Source organism: Apostichopus japonicus, chromosome 19 (assembly GCF_037975245.1).
Source record: "Apostichopus japonicus isolate 1M-3 chromosome 19, ASM3797524v1, whole genome shotgun sequence".
Taxonomy (NCBI): Eukaryota; Metazoa; Echinodermata; class Holothuroidea; order Aspidochirotida; family Stichopodidae; genus Apostichopus; species Apostichopus japonicus.
The window spans coordinates 10446139-10466761 of record NC_092579.1 but is presented as its reverse complement, the minus strand read 5'-3'; the positions used below and the strand labels follow the sequence as shown (position 1 = coordinate 10466761).

General features: G+C 38.1%; 1 protein-coding gene and 1 long non-coding RNA gene across 3 annotated transcripts in view; both read right to left on the bottom strand.

Annotated features, from left to right (window-relative positions):
• The window catches only part of LOC139959649 (uncharacterized), a 39639-nt gene extending 19229 nt beyond the window's left edge, over nucleotides 1-20410 (bottom strand). For both annotated transcript variants that reach the window (XM_071957440.1, XM_071957439.1), the window contains exons 1-4: nucleotides 20258-20410; nucleotides 16249-16376; nucleotides 2936-3241; nucleotides 143-475 (exon numbers count right to left, since the gene is read on the bottom strand). In XM_071957440.1, the coding sequence (XP_071813541.1) occupies nucleotides 143-475; nucleotides 2936-3241; nucleotides 16249-16376; nucleotides 20258-20286 (796 nt within the window). In that variant the 5' untranslated portion in view covers nucleotides 20287-20410. The remainder of the gene's footprint in view (nucleotides 1-142; nucleotides 476-2935; nucleotides 3242-16248; nucleotides 16377-20257) is intronic.
• Nucleotides 9537-16240, bottom strand: LOC139959671 (uncharacterized). The gene is made up of 3 exons (XR_011790201.1): nucleotides 14307-16240; nucleotides 11562-11681; nucleotides 9537-11035 (listed from the first exon to the last, which is right to left on the bottom strand). It is a non-coding gene; the product is annotated as an uncharacterized lncRNA (long non-coding RNA).
• Nucleotides 20411-20623: the final 213 nt, after the last annotated feature.

Genomic DNA, 20623 nt, shown 5'->3' with positions numbered 1-20623 from the left:
TTAAAAGCTTAACACACACACCCACGCACTCTATCATATTACGTTTGCCTTGGAAAAGAAATATAAATATCACTGGCTTAATTGGGAGAATAAACTTTAAATGACTACTGTTCTTCAATAGAACAGTTTAGTTTCTCCTCACCTTGCTGCTCAAGTCTAATGTTCACAAATCTACCACCATTTGTTCTGCTCTTGGTATCTTCTGCTTGACAAGTCAGTGTTACTGGGGTTCTGGAGACAGCTTTTATCGTACTTCTGATCGTTGTAGATGATGGCACATCCTTCTGATAGAGTTTTACTACAGCTAAACTGCTTTCTTTTTCTCTGGATCCATTAAACCATTTTAACATCATTGATGGAGATGCATGTTTCGCTCTGCATATCAACTCGATTGGTTCAGAAAGATTGATGTATCGCAAGCAACTGCTTTCAGTACCGCAGTGATCAATGCTCAACTCAAAATTCTGAAGAGAAGCTGAGGAAATCAAAATTACGTATTTCTTCTTGTGAATGTGTCCAGCATTTGTCAACTCACAACAAGAGTTATCATAATGGTTGTTCTTTAATAAATATGCATATAAGTAGTCAATTATGTAGTCATTGTTAGTCATACTGTCTGTCAATATAACTATCAGAATTCTACATTTCCAGGTAAAAACGTATATTTTCAATCTGGGCAGGAAATGATGAAGACAAAACCATAAACTATAAATGCCCTGAAATACTGGTCAATATTGGGATTTCAATATCAGGGAAATATAAACAGAAGTTACAGCCTACAGTATATGGTGTCATAAAAAGTCATATTGCAAGCGTTAAAGTGGTTCTGCCATGGGGTATTCCAGGTTATTGGATAGCTAATTTGGAGGATTTGTTTTCCAAAAAAATAACTTTTATTTCATAAAACCTAGTCGTTCGCGAGAAAATTGTAAAAGAAATTGGCTACTTTACGTAACCTTGTAAAAAAAAGTGAATAGAGCTGAAGTACGCGCTGACATCAGTCTGAAGTATGTATAGGCTACCAAAAAGAACAATCATTCATGTACTAAACAGTGCCTGCAAGTGTCTACGAATGTCCGCAGGGATATACCACTCATTAATCAGGAAATGTTGGTGTCTGCCCCTAATCTGGCGCTCGTAAAACCACTGAGGGAGGGGTATGAGGGCTGCTGCAGCCCCCTTGACTTGAACTTGAAAAAGACAAATTCAACACGGAAAAAGTTGATGAATTGTCACTAACAGACGCCATTGTGTATACAAATTGTGTGTAACACAACTTCCGCATTTGGTTCATGACCATCGTAGCTTCACGATATGACGTAGTGATGTCATCAAGTGCGTGACCAGGGTGGGAATTTTACGGTACGCCGGTACGCTAGCATACTGGAATGAAAATATCGCTTACCAAAGTAAGAAAATCAAATGGGCCTAGTACTACACACCCTTGTAATGAGCGTACCAAAAATTCTGACCGTAAGTGACTGCATCAGACTGTAGTAGGCTTTATCTGCAATCTGCTTCTAAGTTACAGAGGATTAATTTGTCGCGCAGCTAGCGAAAAGCACCAAAGAACAGGCCGCACACAGCTGGCTGCTAGCTTAGCGATCGTGCCTGGACCGTCACATACCTACGACTAACTGTGTATGCATCGCAAATTATTCCAACTTCACACATGAACTACGCAATTTCCGACGGCAATTACGTAGTTCATACTGTACATGTGCTCAGAATTTTCCCAGGTACCCTGTCAAACAACTGTGCGCTCATCCCCGGTCTAACACCTGTTTGTTAACATTTTTGGCACGTTTCCAAGAAACGTTTCATGGAGTATTCCCCATGATACACGAGGCACAGTTCATACACGCAGCACAAGATATCAAGCTATGGCCATCTTTATGAAAGTAAACCTTGTAATAAAATATGTTTTAGGCCACACGGCATGATTAACTACTGTAATGCTTAAAATTATTTCTATGTTCTTGTAGAAAACGTCAAGTTCGCAAAATACAATTAGTTGTGTTTTTGTAGTTACGTGAGATCCGTAACAGACGAGGTGGTTAGGCTATTTGCTATACACTTAACTATGGTAGGACATTATTTTTCCGTATTTTGGAAATTCTAGAAAATACTTTCTTTTCCCCCCGCTTAACACCAGATGTGGTCTTACGGTTTATTCATAAATGGGTGTACTAGAGCCTTGTTTACATGACATTAGTTGCATGTAGCACGATATGCCAGTTTTGCGTGAATTTTGAAAATTTGAAAGGACCGAACTTACTTTTTGTACACAAATGGTAATTTCTCTACTGTTCTTCAGTTTTTTTTACGATCTCCAGTCGATACATTTCCTTTTATCATGTATTTGAATAACTAATACCAAGTCGAGTATTCGACCCGGTATTGTCTAGTCGGAGAGTTCAACGTGATGGACAGGGATTGTAATTATTTCGATCCAACATGCATTGACTGGATTATCTGCGCCACCGCTGTCGGCTCGATATAAAGTACACTTGTGCCGCGAATCAGGAAGTTTTCACAAAAGGATAACAGCGTTCAGGTCATTGTGCTGTGCTTACCGATTCATGAATTGTGCTTACCAACTGAGAAATCTTGGCTCATGTTGGTAAGCACATTTCATCAAAAAATGAAAAAATGCTTACCAACTTTTTTTGCCAAATTCCCACCCTGTGCGTGACAGTTTTTTCTGGCGAGGCCAATTATTTTCCAGAGATTTTAAAGTGAAATATTGAAAAAGTGCATACAATATACCCATTTTTTCATCTAACTCAAATATTTTGGATGGCATGGCAGGACCACTTTAATCAAAATGGGGAATAATTGGCTTTCCTCATATCTCTGTTTGTATATTATAGGTATTGCTATGGGTAAAACCTCCATAAATTCTGTTGAAGCATGATCTATTACGGTAACTAACCTTGTACATACACCATTATATTTGTAGTGGATGAAGACAAAACTGACACTCCTCGACAGAAATACTTTCCTTCATCTTTTTGAGTAACATTTTTAAAGCAAAGTGTTCCATTTGCTGTAACCGCATAATTCTCAGAGATTGCTCTAGGTACACCATCCACAAAAGAAGCAACCTCTGTGCTGTCGTGAAGAGAGTCTCCTTTCCTCCAGAAATATGAGTCATAACTCTCTATTGTCGGGCAAGCTATTTCCGCTGCATCTCCTTCCAGTGCTTGAACTGAAGCTACCAAATTTTTAGCTTCCACAACTAGCAAGACATGAGAAAGGAAATAAAATAAAATGTTATACGAACATTTATAACATAGTTAAATGTTATACACACATTTATAAAGTTCTTAGTTACTAATTTCTTTAATATTCATTTTTACATACTTAACAGGGTCGTATCCAGGATTTTCTAACCTGGGGGGCGCGAATTACTGTCTAAGCGGAGCGCCACCATCGGTTGGGCGCGCAGCGTACAAGAAAATTTCTGGTTTTGAAACCCCCTTAGATCACCGAAAATGGCACTTCTCGGGCTTGAAAATGACCAACCAGATGTACACTTTTTGCCTGAGAACCAAGTATTTCCCAATAGTTTTTTCCATCCATAACCTTTTTGAAGATTGTCACCAGACATAAATCATGCTCGACCTCATCGCATGTCCTCTGGACCATTGCTTTTGTAGGTGATTCTACGTCCCGGCCCACAATACCTGTCAGCCCCACTTTTCAAGGTTTTAAGCCCAATATTTGTTCAGAATTTGAAAATTCACATTTCTCGTGAATAAACTCACTTCAAAACATACCCATAATGTTGCAAAAAATTTCATCTATGGACAACCAATATAGAAAAACCTCCTTCAACCCCTAACAGATCGGTCAAAATTGCACGAGTAGAGGGAAGTACTGTATGATGAAGAATGTTGGTCAGGAAATTTTCGAAAATTCAGATACAGTTAATTTATTGGTGTACACATATTAAAACTTCTTATAACGGCTAGTATAAAACTTTGTTGAAAGAAATGAAAAAATAGCAGATATTTCCGAAAGCGAACACTAGGCGTAGGGGGGGGGGGGCTGCAACCCCTAATTCGCCATGTCTAATGTAAAAGATAGTTTTGACATAATTGGACCTCCATGCTAGCTTAGCTCCACCATGAGTTGGCGCGAAGCGTACACACAAAAACTGGTCGAAAATGCCTCCCAGATCGCTGGAAATGGCACTACCCAGGACCTTTTGCCTCCCAGATCGCTGGAAATGATACTTCCCAGGCCTTATACAGTAAGTTGCATCTAAGCATTTTCTATTTTGAAATTACTAGCGATATTATAAAGAAACGTGCTGAAGGGGGGAAGGGGGTGGTCGCCCCCTTCCCGAAATGTGTCATGTTCCCCGATGACAAGGTCAGGTTCGAGACCAGGCCACAGTTGGTTTCATAGCACAATTCTACAATTGTTTAAGGCGTATATACACTCACACGTATTATGATAGACCATATAAAGTATATATAGATCATTAGTGAGAGAGGAAAACTGGAAACGTCAAAAATGGAGGGGAAGGGTGACTGAGGCACAGGCCCATTCCGAAATCCTTTATCCGTCACTGGCTACCCTGTGTATATAAAAGGGATCAGCGCTGTAATGATGTCACTGTTCCTCTTTCTCTTCCCGTTGTCTTGGCATTTTCTTCTTCTCCCTCCTTTTCTCCTTTTTCTCTCTTTCTTCTTTTTCTTTTCCCTTCCTTCCTCTCCTCCTCCTCTTTTTTCCCTCTTTTTTCCCTTTTTTTTCTCTTTTTTCTCTCCTCTTTTTCTTACCCGGGGGTCGCGTGCCCCCAACGACCCCCCCTGGATACGCACCTGCTTAACATGTTTACATCAAATGGTCGAATTGCTAGAGCAATGGGATTGCAGATCATGTTGTAACTTGGAACCAGAAAGCCAGTTGGCTTTGTGATTCCTTGCCATAGTTTGCTCAAATTTGCTCAAAATACAGTAACTCTCTGACTAATGTAGCGCAAGTGAGTTAACGTTGTCCAAGAATTAAGTGAGAGCCAGAAAAGAATAGAATTTCCAGCTCTTATTTGTGGCACTTCTGGGTGGGCATCAACCATTTCATTCATTGGTAAGGACTTGACAGTATAGAAGTTTCATTTCAAATTTATGTTTCATCCAGAAAGAACAGCTAGCAATGTGAAATATACTGTAGACACACAGATGCAAGAGCAAATGGACATTTTCATTTGACCAAATTTGAGTTAGAAAACCAGCTCTGTCACCACCTCTTTAATTTTTTATTATCGAATAAGAGCTGTTACATGATATAATTTATACACTGTGAAATATATTTACATTTTACTTATGCCAACATCATCTAGTCTAAATCACAGAGAATATGGACAATTGTGAGACCGTCTCACAATTGTCCATATTCTCTGTGATTTAGACTAGATGATGTTGGCATAAGTAAAATGTAAATATATTTCACAGTGTATAAATTATATCTTGTAACTCTTATTCGATAATAAACCAGAATGAAAACATTTCATGGTTCCTTGCTGCTGTTCATTAGTTCCATTCATAGGGAAATTTCTAACAAAGCCCTAAAACAACAACAGCAATTTATGCACACAAATTTTGGTTGCCGAAGTAGTGCGAAGCCCTGATATCGATTGCAACACACATCAGTGTGTGAAGACTACTGTATCTGCTAGTGTTTGCACGGGTTATCCGGGTACCCGCCCGACGTGATACTACCCGGTTCCTAATTTATTACCCGAATCCTAAGCAAAGTGTGATTTAAAAAAAAAAAAAAAAACATTGGCAAACCGACGGTTAGGCAGATTTCCCATTGACTTAGTGTGGTGTTAGGCTACAATGTGGTAGAAGATAACAGCAATAACGAAAGGGCCCGTTCGACGCGATACTACCCGGTTCCTAATTTATTACCCGAATCATAGGCCTACGCAAAGTGTCATTGTTTAAAAAAAAAAAAAATTGAAAACCGATGGTTAGGCTGATTTCCCATAGACTTAGTGTGTTGTTAGGCTACCATGTGTTCGAAGATAACAGCAATAACGAAAGCTTTCCATAGATATCTTATAACTGCGTCACAATTTCAGCTAATAAACAGATGGCTAGGCTAGACTGCCCCCATTGACTTAGTGTGGTGTTAGGCAACCATGTGGTCGAACGAAACAGCAATTACGAAAGTATTCCATGGATGTCTTATAACTTCGTCACATCTCCAGCAAATAAACAGATGGTTAGGCTTAGCTAGATTTCTCATTGACTTAGTGTGGTGTTAGGCTACCATGTGGAAGAAATTATTATTTATTCATTCGTTTATTTCAAAGAAGGAAAGGCTGACAAGGAATTTTACGCGATGTTTATGGATTATAGACGGAATAACTAAAAAAAAATAGTAATCGCAAGTGGCTTTTTACTAATCGTTTATTCCAAATGCGATCAAATTGCGCGAATCGCAAAATCTCGCGGTTAATGAGAACCCTGGGCCTGCATAATAGATAGTAGTAGTATTAAAAACTGTTTAAGAGCTAAATTGGATATCTATATGGTTTGATCCAATAGACGTGCACGAGCTAGCATAAGCAGCGGCGGCAGTGCGATGTTAGTAGTAATGCTAATTATAATTAAATAATTTATTTATTAACAAGTTAATGAAAGAAACAGAAGCAAATAAAAATTATTGAGGGAGGTTTTATACCTTATCTTACACCTACATATTTGAACATGAAAACATTGTCAGTAGAGAATATAATGCATTTATTACAGCATGCAATATGTAATTTCTTGAAAATCGTGATACACGAGGGTAAACAAATTTTTTCCGGGTACCCGGATACCCGACGGGTATCCGGGTACCGGCCCTCGGGTACCCGGTTCCCGATTTTTGGACCCGTGTAAACACTAGTATCTACCATTATCATCATACCAAGTTTGACGAAATTCCGACCAGTGATAGTAGCCAAGTAATTGCAAGTTGGAGTTTTTCACATTTGACCCCATGACCTCATTAATATTCATGATATGAGCACCAAAATCAATAGGGTTCATCTACTCACTATGGGCCACCCACCCACCAAGTATGGTAATGATTGGTCATTCCCTTGTTGAGTTATCGTGCATAAAGACTTTTCATAACGAAATATTGCTAAGCCCCCCCCTTATAAATATGCATGATATCAATTGCAGCAAACATCAGTGTGTGAAGACTATCTACCAATATCATCATACCAAGTTTGACGAAATTCCAATGAATATTAGCAAAGTTATTGCAATTTGGAGTTTTTCACGTTTGACCCCATGACCTCATTAATATTTTTTAACTTTGACCTCATATAACTTCGCACACGAAGGTCACACAGGGGTCAACCTATTGACATTTATAATCAGAAGGTACTTTTGACATCTGAAAATAGCATCAAAACTGTAAAAATCCCCAAAACATGTAAAGGTCACCAGAGGTCAAATTGAGCTCAAGGGTCACCCAGATGCAGGTCGACAATTGGATTACATTAAAGCAACTCCCAACCCTAACGGACAATTTGTTCTCAAGTTATCGCAAAAATACTAGTTTTTAATCATTAATTGACCTTTGGTGACATTACCGTTATGTTTGGAAACGATCCCTTACCCCATTCACAACTATTGCCAAAATATCAACCACGTCGGACCCTGTCAATGGGAGTTATTGCTGTTTTTAATATATTGGCTTTCGGCATCTAACTGACCTTTGGTGACCTTTGCCGGCACCAAAATCAATAGGGTTCATCTAGTCACTATGGGCCACCCACCCACCAAGTATGGTAGTGATTGGTAATTCCCTTGTTGAGTTACTGTGCATACAAGCTAAAGCGTCACACACACACGCACACGCACATTCGCGTTTACGGCGCCTATTGGGGAAGCAAGTTGTATTAATGCAAATTGGGGACTTCTGTTCTGAGCAACTTTTCAATGATGTTTTTCGGAATTTATGACGAATACAGGCTGGTATTGCATGTCATTATATTGAGAATTGAGAATATTGAAATATTGTTTGACATGGGACTGGGGTTAAACATATATATCCCCAATGTAACTGTGAGGAAAAATATTCAATATCCCACGTTGACTTTTTTGTTTTACATGGGTGCTCACACTGCCATCCTGTAGTATTCAAGTGGGTAGATGGGCTGGGGTATTATGAGTTGTTTTGAAACAAGATGCTGTCAACTGACCTAGTTTATTAGAAAAAAAATGGCTGATTATTTTCCTTTGATTGCATGAGAATCAGGCGCGTATCCAGGGGGGGGGCATTGGGGGCGCGCGCCCCCCAGGTAAGAAAAAGAGGAGAGGAAAAAAAGAGAAGAAAAAAGGGAAAAAAGAGGGGGAAAAGGGGAGGAGGAGAGGAAGGAAGGGAAAAGAAAAAGAAGAAAGAGAGAAAAAGGAGAAAAGGAGGGAGTAAAAGAAAAAATGCCAAGGGAAGAGAAAGGGAAACAGTGACATTATTACAGCGCTGATCCCTATTATATACACATGGCCGGGTAGCCAGTGACGGATCGAGGATTTCGGAAGGGGCGTGCGCCTCACCCTACCCCTTACACCGACAATTCAATTTTTGCTCTCTTACTAATGTATCTATATATATATATATATACAGTATATATATATATATATATATATATATATATATACTATATTGTCTATCATAACGCGTTTGTGTGTGTATGGACGCCTTCAACAAAATGTGCTATGAAACCTGTGGCTGTGGCTGGTCTCGAACTTGAACTCGACCGAGTCGTCGGGGAACATAACGCATTTCGGGAAGGGAGCGAACGCCCCCCCCCCCCCGAGTATATATTTTTTTACGATATCACTAGTAATTTCAAAATAGAAAATGCTTAGATTCAACTCACAAGGCATGTGAAGTGTCATTTCCAGCGATCTGGGAGGCATTTTCGGCCAAAATTTACTTGTACGCTTCGCGCCAACCCATGGTCCTGGGAAGTGCCATTTCCAGCGATCTGGGAGGCAGTTTCGGCCAAAATTTTCTTGTACACTTCGCGCCTGTTCGAATTTGTCAAGCAAACCGCAGATGACATATCAGTGAGCATGAAAATGGCGTTCCAGGATAAACAGCCTCAAAACTGTCGATGTGTGTAGTCATAGGAACCCAATTTGATTTGGGGGGCTGTAACGACTTGCCCGAAAAATATAACCTAATTTTTTTAAGCGCTCCGCGCGCGTTCAACATGTTAAAGTCAATATCATATAAGCAAGCATCCGTTATTACATCGCATGCCATCGTGTACAGTACGGTCAGTGAAAGGTGCCCAGTATACCGCGGGATGCAAATGTAAACAAACAACGAAATGTCTTGTGTAGATGTAGTAAAAGCATGAAAGTCAAATTATGTCAAATTCTCTTTTACATTAGCAATGGCGAATTAGTCTGCCAAGTTTAGAACTTTATTTAATTATCAAGGAGATTCATTTCCTTTAACTACATCATTGCAATTTATTTGTCTTTCTTCCCCCCCCCCCCCGCCTCCTACGCCTATATGTGTAGTGTTCGGTTTTGGAAATATCTGGTATTTTTTCCTTCAACCAAGTTTTATAATAGCCGTCATAAGAGGGTTTAATATTTGTACACCAATAAATTATTTTCGAAAATTTCCTGACCAACATACATCAAATTTGACCGGTCTGTTAGGGGTTGAAGGAGGTTTTTCTATATTGGTTGTCCACAGATGACATTTCTGCAACATTATGGGTATGTTTTCAAGTGAATTTATTCACGAGAAATGTGAATTTTCAAATTTGGAACAAATAATGGGCTGAAAACCTTAAAAAGTGGGGCTGTCGGGTATTGTGGGCCGCGACGTACAGTAGAATCACCTACAAAAGCAATGATCCACAGGACATGCGATGAGGTCGAACATGTTGTGAAAATCTTCAAAAAGTTTATGGATGGGAAAAAAAAACTATTGGAAAATACTTGGTTCTCAGGCAAAAGTGTACATCTGGTTTGTCATTTTTAAGCCCGAGAAGTGCCATTTCCAGTGATCTAGAGGGTATCAAAACCAGAAATTTTCCTGTACGCTGCGCGCCAACCGATGGTGGCGCTCCGCTTAGATAGTAATTCGCGCCCCCCGGGTTAGAAAATCCTGGATGTACAATTCCACAAAACTCAAGTATCTGTTTACCAGTGCATGTTGCAAAGCATGGGAGTCTTTTATTATATCATCTGTAAATTACCAAAGAGATAAATCTAACATAATTGAATTTTCATTAACAAATTGAACAATATAGCATAATACTCTGGCTTTGCAAGTGATCATCTAAACATTACCTCACATATTATTGCTTCCACATTGAGTCAAGACATGCACAAGGACAAGATTATTTTCTGAGTTTGACCCACTTTATTTAACTTAAACCACAAAATGAGCATATAACAAAACAGCAACTTTCAGTAAACCCAAAAGACGAATGCATGAAGTTATGTATAACAAAAACAAAAACACTTGAAAGTGTGACATAAGTGACAAACAAAGGAGCCTCAGGTTTATTCAACTACCAGTGAAATTCAGTGACTAACCATACATGGGAGTGGTCAGTGCGTAAAGTTTTAAAAGGTAATTAATTCTTCAGTAACAATGACTTCAAAATGATGAATACCCCTTTTAAGCGTATTTCAGTGACCTAGTGTCCAAAACTCACTTCTTAAATGCAGTCAAATTCCCTGGACCCTGATAATAACTTCTTACAGGTTACAGTCTGAAATGTATAGATCTGCATATGAACTCCTTACATTTGTACAAAGCTTGTCTGTCCCTTTCTTGCAATAGAACATATTTTGTTTCTGATTTAATCTTTAATATTAGTCCATTGTCTGTTAGGAAGGTAGGGTTCCGGACTCTTGCAGTTCACTATTGATAACTTTCCAGGCAACTTTCATGCTGCAAAGTATTGTCCTAAGTGCCGATGGACTGCTGCTCGCTCATGGGTAGTCCATTGTTTTCTTCTGTTGATTTTGGGACTTGGCTCTAAAAACAACTGAAAGAGATGGTATAGATCAAGACACAGAAATTTTTTAAAGCTGCACTTCTAGTGGTCAGCTACTGTGACAATATCTCCTTTCATGTTATGTGCTGAGATAATAACTATAGTGCCCACACACATAATTTTCATGTAAACAATTTTCATTTCCAGCAATTACAATGAGAGACAATATTTAAAAGCAATATGAGCACTTTCACATTTTCAATCAATCATCACAGCTTGTTAAGTATTGTGCTTTAAAGAGCATTACTACTAAGGAGTACTGATGTAAATCAAAGCAATGAAGGTTGGTTATCCTCCCAACTACCATAGGCATACTGTTCCAATTTGCTCTTCAAAGCTCCACTTTCTAGATCTAATGCCAACTGGTAATCTAGAAAGTTATGAAGTGACTGAACTGGCATAATCTGGACCACAAAGTAAGAAGAAGCATTCAATTTATTTGGCAATTTAAGCTTACTCTTCTTTTATAACTTTAAACTAGAACTCAATAGATATTGAACCAAGTGAATTTCTATACCTGTTTGTTGATCATTATTCAGAGAGAATCCTTTCTTGATATCACTGCCATCAACAGGATGATCAATAGAGTCATCTTGATCAGAAACCTTTTGCTCATAGTCTCCTTCTGGTGCACCTCCTGTTCATAAGAAAAGAAATTCATCATCAAGTATGATCAAGGATCAAGACTTTTGATGGCTAGCATTGAGAAAGGTTAGGGCATAACTCAGTGGTTGAACAAGGACCTGCATACCTCACAACCTGTGTGAAAGATATCGCATCACAGCCACTTGTGAATGAAGTTAGACGGACTACCATGCTCCAAAGATTGAATTGGGGTGGAGACAGGTTACTCTTCAACTACTAGATTGAGGCAAAGACTACTATGAGCAGAATTTGGCAAAGGATTGATTGATAAGTGGGAAACAAGTTGGCCATTTTATTTGAATTTAAAAACTGACACACTAATTGCGCTACACAGTCTGCTAAGACTAATTCTATCACTTCAGCCAATACACAGCCTTTAGTGTGCTCATGCCAACTGTCATTTCTTTCCAAACCACACCATTTGCTGTAGCACACTGCTTGCAAATTCCTACAAAGCAGCATGAGATGTCCTACAGGGAAATGATACTTTTCAGGTAAAAGTAAAGTGAAAGAGCTACATGACACTACAGTAGCAGTTGTTAACGTTAATTACTCTTAACTGTCATATTGGATGTTATTGTAGATATCCCCAGTCTATTGGTTTTACAACAGTGTGTATCCCCACTTTCCCTTACCTAACACGAATATATTCGATAAGTATTCGATAAGTATTCAAAGATTTCCTTAGTATTCAGAAAATCTACCATATAACACACAGTACAAAATAAGTATTCGAATACTAATACGAATAACTATAAGCCTTCGTCAGAGCCGAATTATTAAAATGAGTTAAGTATTCGAGTACCTGGTAGGTATTCGAATAGGTATTCGAATAGCTCTTCGAATAGGTATTCGAGTAGCTTTTGGAATAGCTATTTGAATAATTAGCTCATTTACATATAAGTATTCGCTCATTTAAATAATTTGGCTCTGACGAATACTTATAGTTATTCGAATACTTATTCGCTAGTATTCGAATACTTATTCGCTAGTATTCGAATACTTGTATGCTAATTAGTTATGTTATGAAGGCTTAACAGGTTTCTGAATACTTACATGAATACTTATTGAATACTTGTATGCTAATTAGTTCCAAGTAAGAAGAGTTAGGAATTTGGCCAGCTTGTTGTCCTAGCTTCTTGATTAAATCTGCTATTAAAAGTTGAATAACATTCACAAGGAATAAATATCTATTTGAAATGGAGTATTAAGCACAGAATACTAAAACAGTAGGTCTTATGAATATGATCCATGAAATTTTGGAAACGCTTCAGCTTTAAAATCCTCCGCGGTATATTTCAATTATTTTTGCGCTGTTCAAAGTGTAAGGTGTTAGTCACTGAAAATAAATGTTTGTTCTTGATCAGAGAACTCTGGGTTTGGTGGGAAGACCAAACACAGAGCAGATACATCAAAACTGGAAAACTCAACTGGATTGGATCAAAAGAAATTATAATTATGAATAACAAACAATATTCAGCTGATCTGGGCCCAGTCAAAGAATTAAATAAAATAACTTACAGTCGTGAGGTCACACCCAAATGTTAAAGTAAATACACTTAATTTAAAAGTCTGTTCTGGTGAGTTGGCCTGCTGGTGACATCAAGTATTCTACGACATCATATCTTCCACTACATCAGATATTCCACAACATCAGAAATAGTTGAACACAATAAATGGTATTATGAATGTCCGATCCCAACAAGTATTAATCCTTCAATTTATAAGCAATGGTGTCGCAGGGTATCCTTCAGTAAAATAATGTCAATATCCTCTGTTGTAAAATAATGTCCTTTATAAGAAATGGTGTCGCGGAATATACTTTATTGTAAATAATATCCTTTATAATAAAATAGTGTCCCAGACTGTCAGTTGAATATCACAACTTCCATAAAATGATAAGGACTACAGTAACTTGAACTATGTAAATTAAGGTTTAAAGCAAACTATCCAGCCATTAAACTATCTTTCTCTTCTTTTGCAACTGCCTTGCTCAGATACTTATAGCCAACTGCCTAACTCCTTATACCCCTCACAAAACTCCCTTTGTTACTAAAATATACACACACAGACCCCATTTCCTGTGAGAGCTAATTTCCAGAAAGAACAAGATAGTTGCCTAGCAACCTAGAAGAGGTAGAAGTGTAGAGGTTTTAATCCACAAGACAACATACAAATATACTGTACAAATGTATAGCCCCTCTGTTCAGTGAGCACTGCACAATGCACCTAATAAACAAGTAAAACTATGGTACAAAACAAAACTTTATGTAAGAGCTGACCATCTTACAAAAGGAAATAAGTGTTCGAATAGGCATTCAATGAAATAGGTGTTCGAATACTTATTGGAATAGCTATATTTAGCATTCTGTAAGCATTCGAAGGAAAGAAGTATTCAAATACCTATTGGAATAGTTATTTTAAGTATTCGATTAGTTATTCTTAAGTCTGAATGCTTAAATTTTTGAAATACCAACTATATAGCTATTCCAATACTTAGCGAATACTTAGCGAATACTTATTAGTTATTCATGTTGGGTAAGGGTTACTATCCAATTACCAACTAATATGTATTTCAATTAAAACAACAGTAGCTATTCTTAGAATTTCAACTTACCTTTTGGGGGTATTTCTTTCACAGTAAAACCCTGCCTATCTTTTTTCAGATTGATGAATTTTTTGGCCACTTCCTCATGGTTCAATCATCTCTTTTTGGCCTCATTGTTGTGTCTGTCATCAAAAGGAATAAGTTTAGATTATTTTGAGAAAGAGACTGTATTTAAATTAATTACAATACTAGGAAGTTTCAGAAATATGTAAAACCATTGAATTAATATAATTTTTTTGTGCAAAGCCCTTTATGAAACATTCAAACTTTGTGCAAATTGAGATTTTGCTCTTCCTAGGACTACCATGAAATGACGAGTAGGGGCAAATCGCTCTGTCTTAATAACCATATGAATTAACAAAATCCAGAAAATTACTCTCTAATTCTTTGCGCTGATGTTTATATTCTTGTTCAACAAGTTTGTGCAAACATGGATGATGGAGTACATACTGAGTGTTACAATCATTTTTTCTTAAGTCAAATACAACACCTTTTTATTTTACAAAAGTCATATGTCAATTAGGCTAGCCCCTACTCATCATTTATTGGTAAAAAATGTTGTATTATGTGTATTTGCACATTTACAGCATAGGCTATTTTGAATGTGTTCTTGGAAAATCAGGATTAGCAGGACAAGGGCTATGACTAGAGGTGGAGTGTAAGGCTATTCAAGGACTAATTAATGCTCCATAATTTCCATTAATTGTCCTACAAAAATCTTAAGTGTTAATTAAGCATAGGCTGAGGATTGGACCCAAACGTTAGGCTACATGTACACCTGCACAAACGCAGTGCATTACATAACATGTACTAGTTAGTGTATAGGTTATCATAAGCCATGTAGTACTAGTACTAGTTGGCCTAGTAACACAATCGTCAATGTGTGGAGGTGATGGTAACGTTGGTTGTCCACAATTCCATAGCACTGGCAGTAAATAAAACAACCCGTTGATACGCCAGTGATACATGTAAAATGATACACTGACCAATTCCTACATCTAACATTAACAATAACCATGACTTGTGTAAATAAATTTATTAAATTTCTACCTGAAAACCCTTCTAGGTCTGATTGTAGCCTAACTTAAGAAGGCACTCTATGATGTACCGCACCGTTCAAATTAAAGCTAGGCCTAGGCCCGTACTATAGCTTAACGTTATCGTCCATGCTAAATTGCTGCAACTACTTTACCTTTATTTAAGTTGTTAGTTTGCTACTTTGTCTACTTTTTTAATTTTGATATGCCAGTCGGCTGATTTCTAACAATAAAGTCGTCTCCTTCTTTTAAATTTGAACGAAAACTCACTTGTATTTGGTTGATCGATATCTTTATGTGTTTCGTCGTACTCGCCGGTATACACACGTTCTGCGGAGTGTGCAGGAAATGGGGCGCGCCATTCAGATGTTGTGAAACAGGCTTACACCGGTGTATGGAAAAAAATCCATGCGAGCCTTACACACTTTTTACACCTATTTGCGTTTAAAACCTGGATAGTGGGGAACATGCTCAGAACTCACTAACAACCTCTGAGCATGTAATTGACACCCCATTGAATCTAAAATCGGGGATATCCCCGTTTCGCGGAGTATCCCCGGTTGACGGGTGTGTATCCTAACGATTATCCCCGATAGGCGCCGTTCACGCACGCACACACACACAGGTGTGTTTTACATTCAGACTGAACCGATTGAGGACCCCACTGTTTTTCCAATTGTTCCAATCCATGTACCCTAACCTTAACAATACATCTGAACAACAAAATTCGTCTGAGGACGTGGGGATTTCTTTTGTATGATGTCTGAGGACTTTGAATTCCTTTATTCATGTCCTCATTCAAAATACAAAACAAGTACATCAACACACACCCACACAAAAGGAAAATGTAATTTGTTAATTTGTGAGTACCGTATGCATTCTGTCACATAATATAGTTAAAGAGCCTGACTCACCTGGTAGCAAGCTAAACAGCAACCAATGAATATACAGAATAATATATATATACTTCATTTTCATTTCAGTTGATGCCATAATTAATGCATGGAGTAATCCTGTCGGTGTAATTTCTTTACCTTGGTACCTAAGAGAAGAAATAGCAAAAGGTTGACAAACTTGACACCCTAGAGACATATTATATAAAGATCCATGTGTAATCCTTACAAAAAAACATAGGAAGAATTGCGAACATTGACAATAAATGCTTCAGTGGCATTTTTTCAAGATGGTCAAGACGCTTTTAGGCTCTCTCCATCAAAATCATTTCAGGAAAATTCCTTTCTGATAACACGTTTTTGTGCAAAGTGCGACGACACTGGGAGAGCATCACGTTAACAATGCTATTGAGTAATTTCAGTAATTGGAAGTAAACATCTGTGAACAGAGCAACTATTTATTCTAATTTCTTGATTTTCGAGTGATTACAATAGTATGTACTGTAATTGTGTTTTCAGGAAAGCCATAAAACCACATCAGAGGAGTGAGTTTCTTCCGCTTCCCAAAGGATGCAACAGAGAGGAATACTAAATTTGTCAGCCTAACATGGCCTTGCTGTACCAGGATTGCCTCTATGGAACGCAAAAAGGGCAAAATCAAACAACAATGTACGTTTATTACAATGATGACCATATAAATTCAAATGACGACAACGTGATTTTATGTAATGATGTTATACTTATGTGCAATAACGACATGTATACAGCAGCTACGTAAAATAGTATAACAACGACGCAAAAATATACTGTACATTAACATCATATTTCACAACGTCATTCTTTTCTGTAATGTCATCGTTAATTATTTTATTGACGGGTAAACCGCATATGATAACAACATAGATTTAAAAATCTACAAAACTGAAACCAAATCACAATCTAACTTCTTGTACACGTGCACATTAACGTGAACCAGAGCCTCACATACAGGAAGGCTTTACTAGCATAATCCTAGTTGTGAAGAACAGGACCTAAACTCCCTAGCTAGGTGAAAAAAATTGGTTGACTGTAGGGCAATTTTCGCACTCCAGCGAATCTGTACTATTTCTTTAGCCAGCTAGATTGTAGACATCCCTTTTCAATATCATGTATCACTGGATTGGGGGTGAAGAGCAATTGGTCATGTTTTCTTGGAAGGGTGTTACAAATTACGTTTCTAGAAATGTTTGTCGAGAACATGTCTCATGATCATACCCGGGCTGAGCTACAGTATACACTGAGCAGCTCAAAGGTTCTCTGCTTCATACAATACAATACGATGTGGAGAAATTAACTGAAACTGTATCGCATATAAGCTTGCATAAAATTTTCACCGAATTGTCACTTACTGTATATCTCTTACCACATGGCAGCCTAACAACACACTAAGTCAAGGGGGGAAATCAAGCGTAACCATATGTTTATTCACTGAACATGTGTCGCAGTAGGCTGGCACTAAAATTATCCGCGGTTTAGAGGGCTGTACTACTGTTATGCAGATATTAACATTACGGTCTGTGGGCTTTGAAGTTAGCATATGTGTGTGTAGCTTATTTGTATTGCTTGACTTTTGGTATGTCAACGACTCAACATGGGTTTTCCAAAGTTCTTGGGGGCATATTTTTAATGCAAATGGCTAATTCACTTTTTCAATTGAAGTTACGTACCACTCGTTGAACACGGCTAACAATGTACAGGCGCAGGTAAAGGCTATACTTATGTGCTGCTTGTATCGAACTTTTGAGTAGCAGATTGTCACAATCGTTGATGAGTGACTAAGAAATTGGGTTTGATAACGTGGAAGATTTGCAAGAATTATATATAGTATTTAATCTCGGACATTAGGTAGTGGTGGATTTTAGTGTATAAGGCAATTTGCAACATAAACTACAGCTCTATTGACTGTTGAAACCACTAAAGTTAATCCGATCACTTGGCCAAGTTTGCTAATTGTTTGTGAACAATAGGCAGCCTTGTGATGTCATGACGCTGTGCTCATTACTCCAGCTGGCTATCAGCTGGAGTGCATTCAACCATCTAGGACCAATATGCGCATGCATAATGAGCTAGCGTTGCGAGATTTTCGCCGGCCCGGACATGGCAGTTAGTTTTGCGAGGCTTCCCTAATGCTCAATACACTGACCATATGTAATTAACAACAAAACTTGTAAGTACAGTCAGTCTGATTATACTACAAGTTTTGTTGTTCATCATGTTCCTGATCATGTTGACCCCAGCCGCTAATCGCAGAGCTCTGTTCGCTAGAATGGCTTGTCGCTTGTCCAAGTCAGTGAAGTCGCACCCACGACTAAAAAGTCTCTAGCTATAACACTGTATGCGAAAACAAATTAAGCACACCTTTCAGCAACAAACCATTCACTTTGGTAGAAAAGAATGGAAACAGCTGCACTGTTGAATCACAAGAGGGTACTTTGTATAGACGAAATAGTACTTATGTTAAGAAATATCACAAGGCTGAAAGTGTAAATGATCAGGAAGTGGTACATGACTATCAAGTTGAAGAAACTATGTCTGACTTTACTGAAAATCCTGTACTTGTAGACCGTCTCGAAGCAGACGAATGCCAACGTAATTTGAAAGATTATGTTCTTACTTGATATTGTGTACTTCAGTGTCAGTATTTAAGCATAGAGTAATTAAATCTCTGTGAGATTTTAATGTAAATATATTCCCAAATCCAACATGTTTCAAAGCTTTTCATGTTTTCGAATCTTTTACATGTTGATTTAAAGAGTGTGAAGACTCGCTCACAAAGAAACGTCTAATGCCGGTAATCTGACCGAGTTTTGAATGAGGTGTAACAGAAGTGTTAGACACCACCATCGATCCCAGAAAATACACACACAGCTTGCTACCGTCAGTAATTAGACACTAGTGTACAGTCAATACATACAGCTATGGTCAATACCCACAACGCAGTGTACATAGCAGTGTGGACATCTCAGGTCTAGATAAAAGATAACAAGGTATCACGTTTCATTACTGTCTGCATTTTGTAGCGACAAGAGGAAAACGTCATTGCAAGCAACGGAAAGTGAACTCTCTCAGAGCGCGGCATGCGGTTTGGGGCGAGTCTTCAATGCCTTTAAGAAAGGGGGAGGATGTAGTGTCGTAGCAGTTATACCCATATATGCACCCTGAAGGTCACTTACAGTGTGCGTGCTTCATCGGTTTAATCCAGGATATTGGAGGAATTTACTTCACTAACTGTTAATAGTTATGTTTGGCCTGGGCATATGATTATTAGTTTCTAGCATTTTGCGGTATTGCAATTATCCCACAACCAGTAGTGTTGCAACATGAATTCCGATATAGTAACTGCTACCAGGATTTTCCTGAACATTTCATCTATGGTTCAAAGTATTTCAGTATAGTTTCTATCCTAGGACTATAAAAGACTGGAATTTGCAATCCTTGGCCTAGTCTTGAGGTGTTTAAAACAAGATTGCCCACGCATTGTTACTAGCAGTGCTGCGCTGCGTACCAACATCCACGTTGTGATACCGGAGAGGGGTTTTTAACGGTAGCATGGTGTGCTCATAATTGACGCACTTAAGGATTTGATCAACGATGTCTATCAAGGAAAAATCCAAATCACTCAACTGTATGTGTTTTTCATATATATGTGTAGTTCCTCAGAAATGTTATGATCTCAAAATATTTAGGGTTCTGTGCTTATGCAACGTACAATTGAGCAGAATTTGACCACAAAATGTCTGCCATGTCAACTTCTTTCATACTCCTAAATTGACACAATCGTCGATAAGCTAACTGTAGTGCAGGCCTTAGTATACATCCATTGGCTTTGGATGCTGTTTGCTATGCTCTGAGCTTCTACAGAACAACTGAAACCTACTACTAGGTCATGTACATACTCTTACACGTACGGTTATGGAAAAAAAACATCCAAAATAACACGCTACATTAGGCCTTATTTTTAACGAACATTTTCAAAAAGAAAAGCACAAACCTTGGAAAAAGCACCACACTATCCTTCATTCATACTCGACGTACGATATTAGGTTATGCTTGGACGTGGACGTTCAGTATGAACTGGGGGTTCCCCGAATGTTTCATGATATTTGAATTGGGCAACCCTTCAAGTTCAAACGTTCACAATGTAATACGATATAATATTTCAACTATGACGTCACACAGAATCTTAGCACCAATCAAAATAGATCTCAGAAAAGATTTAGGGTTTCAGCCAATCGCAGGCATTTCCTGGATAAACAACATGTCTACGCCCATGTGTAAACTTATGCCGACCCCGTTTTCAGTGGTGCACAAGGAATTACGTTAGTAATAGCCACATTACGTTGAACAACCAAATTGA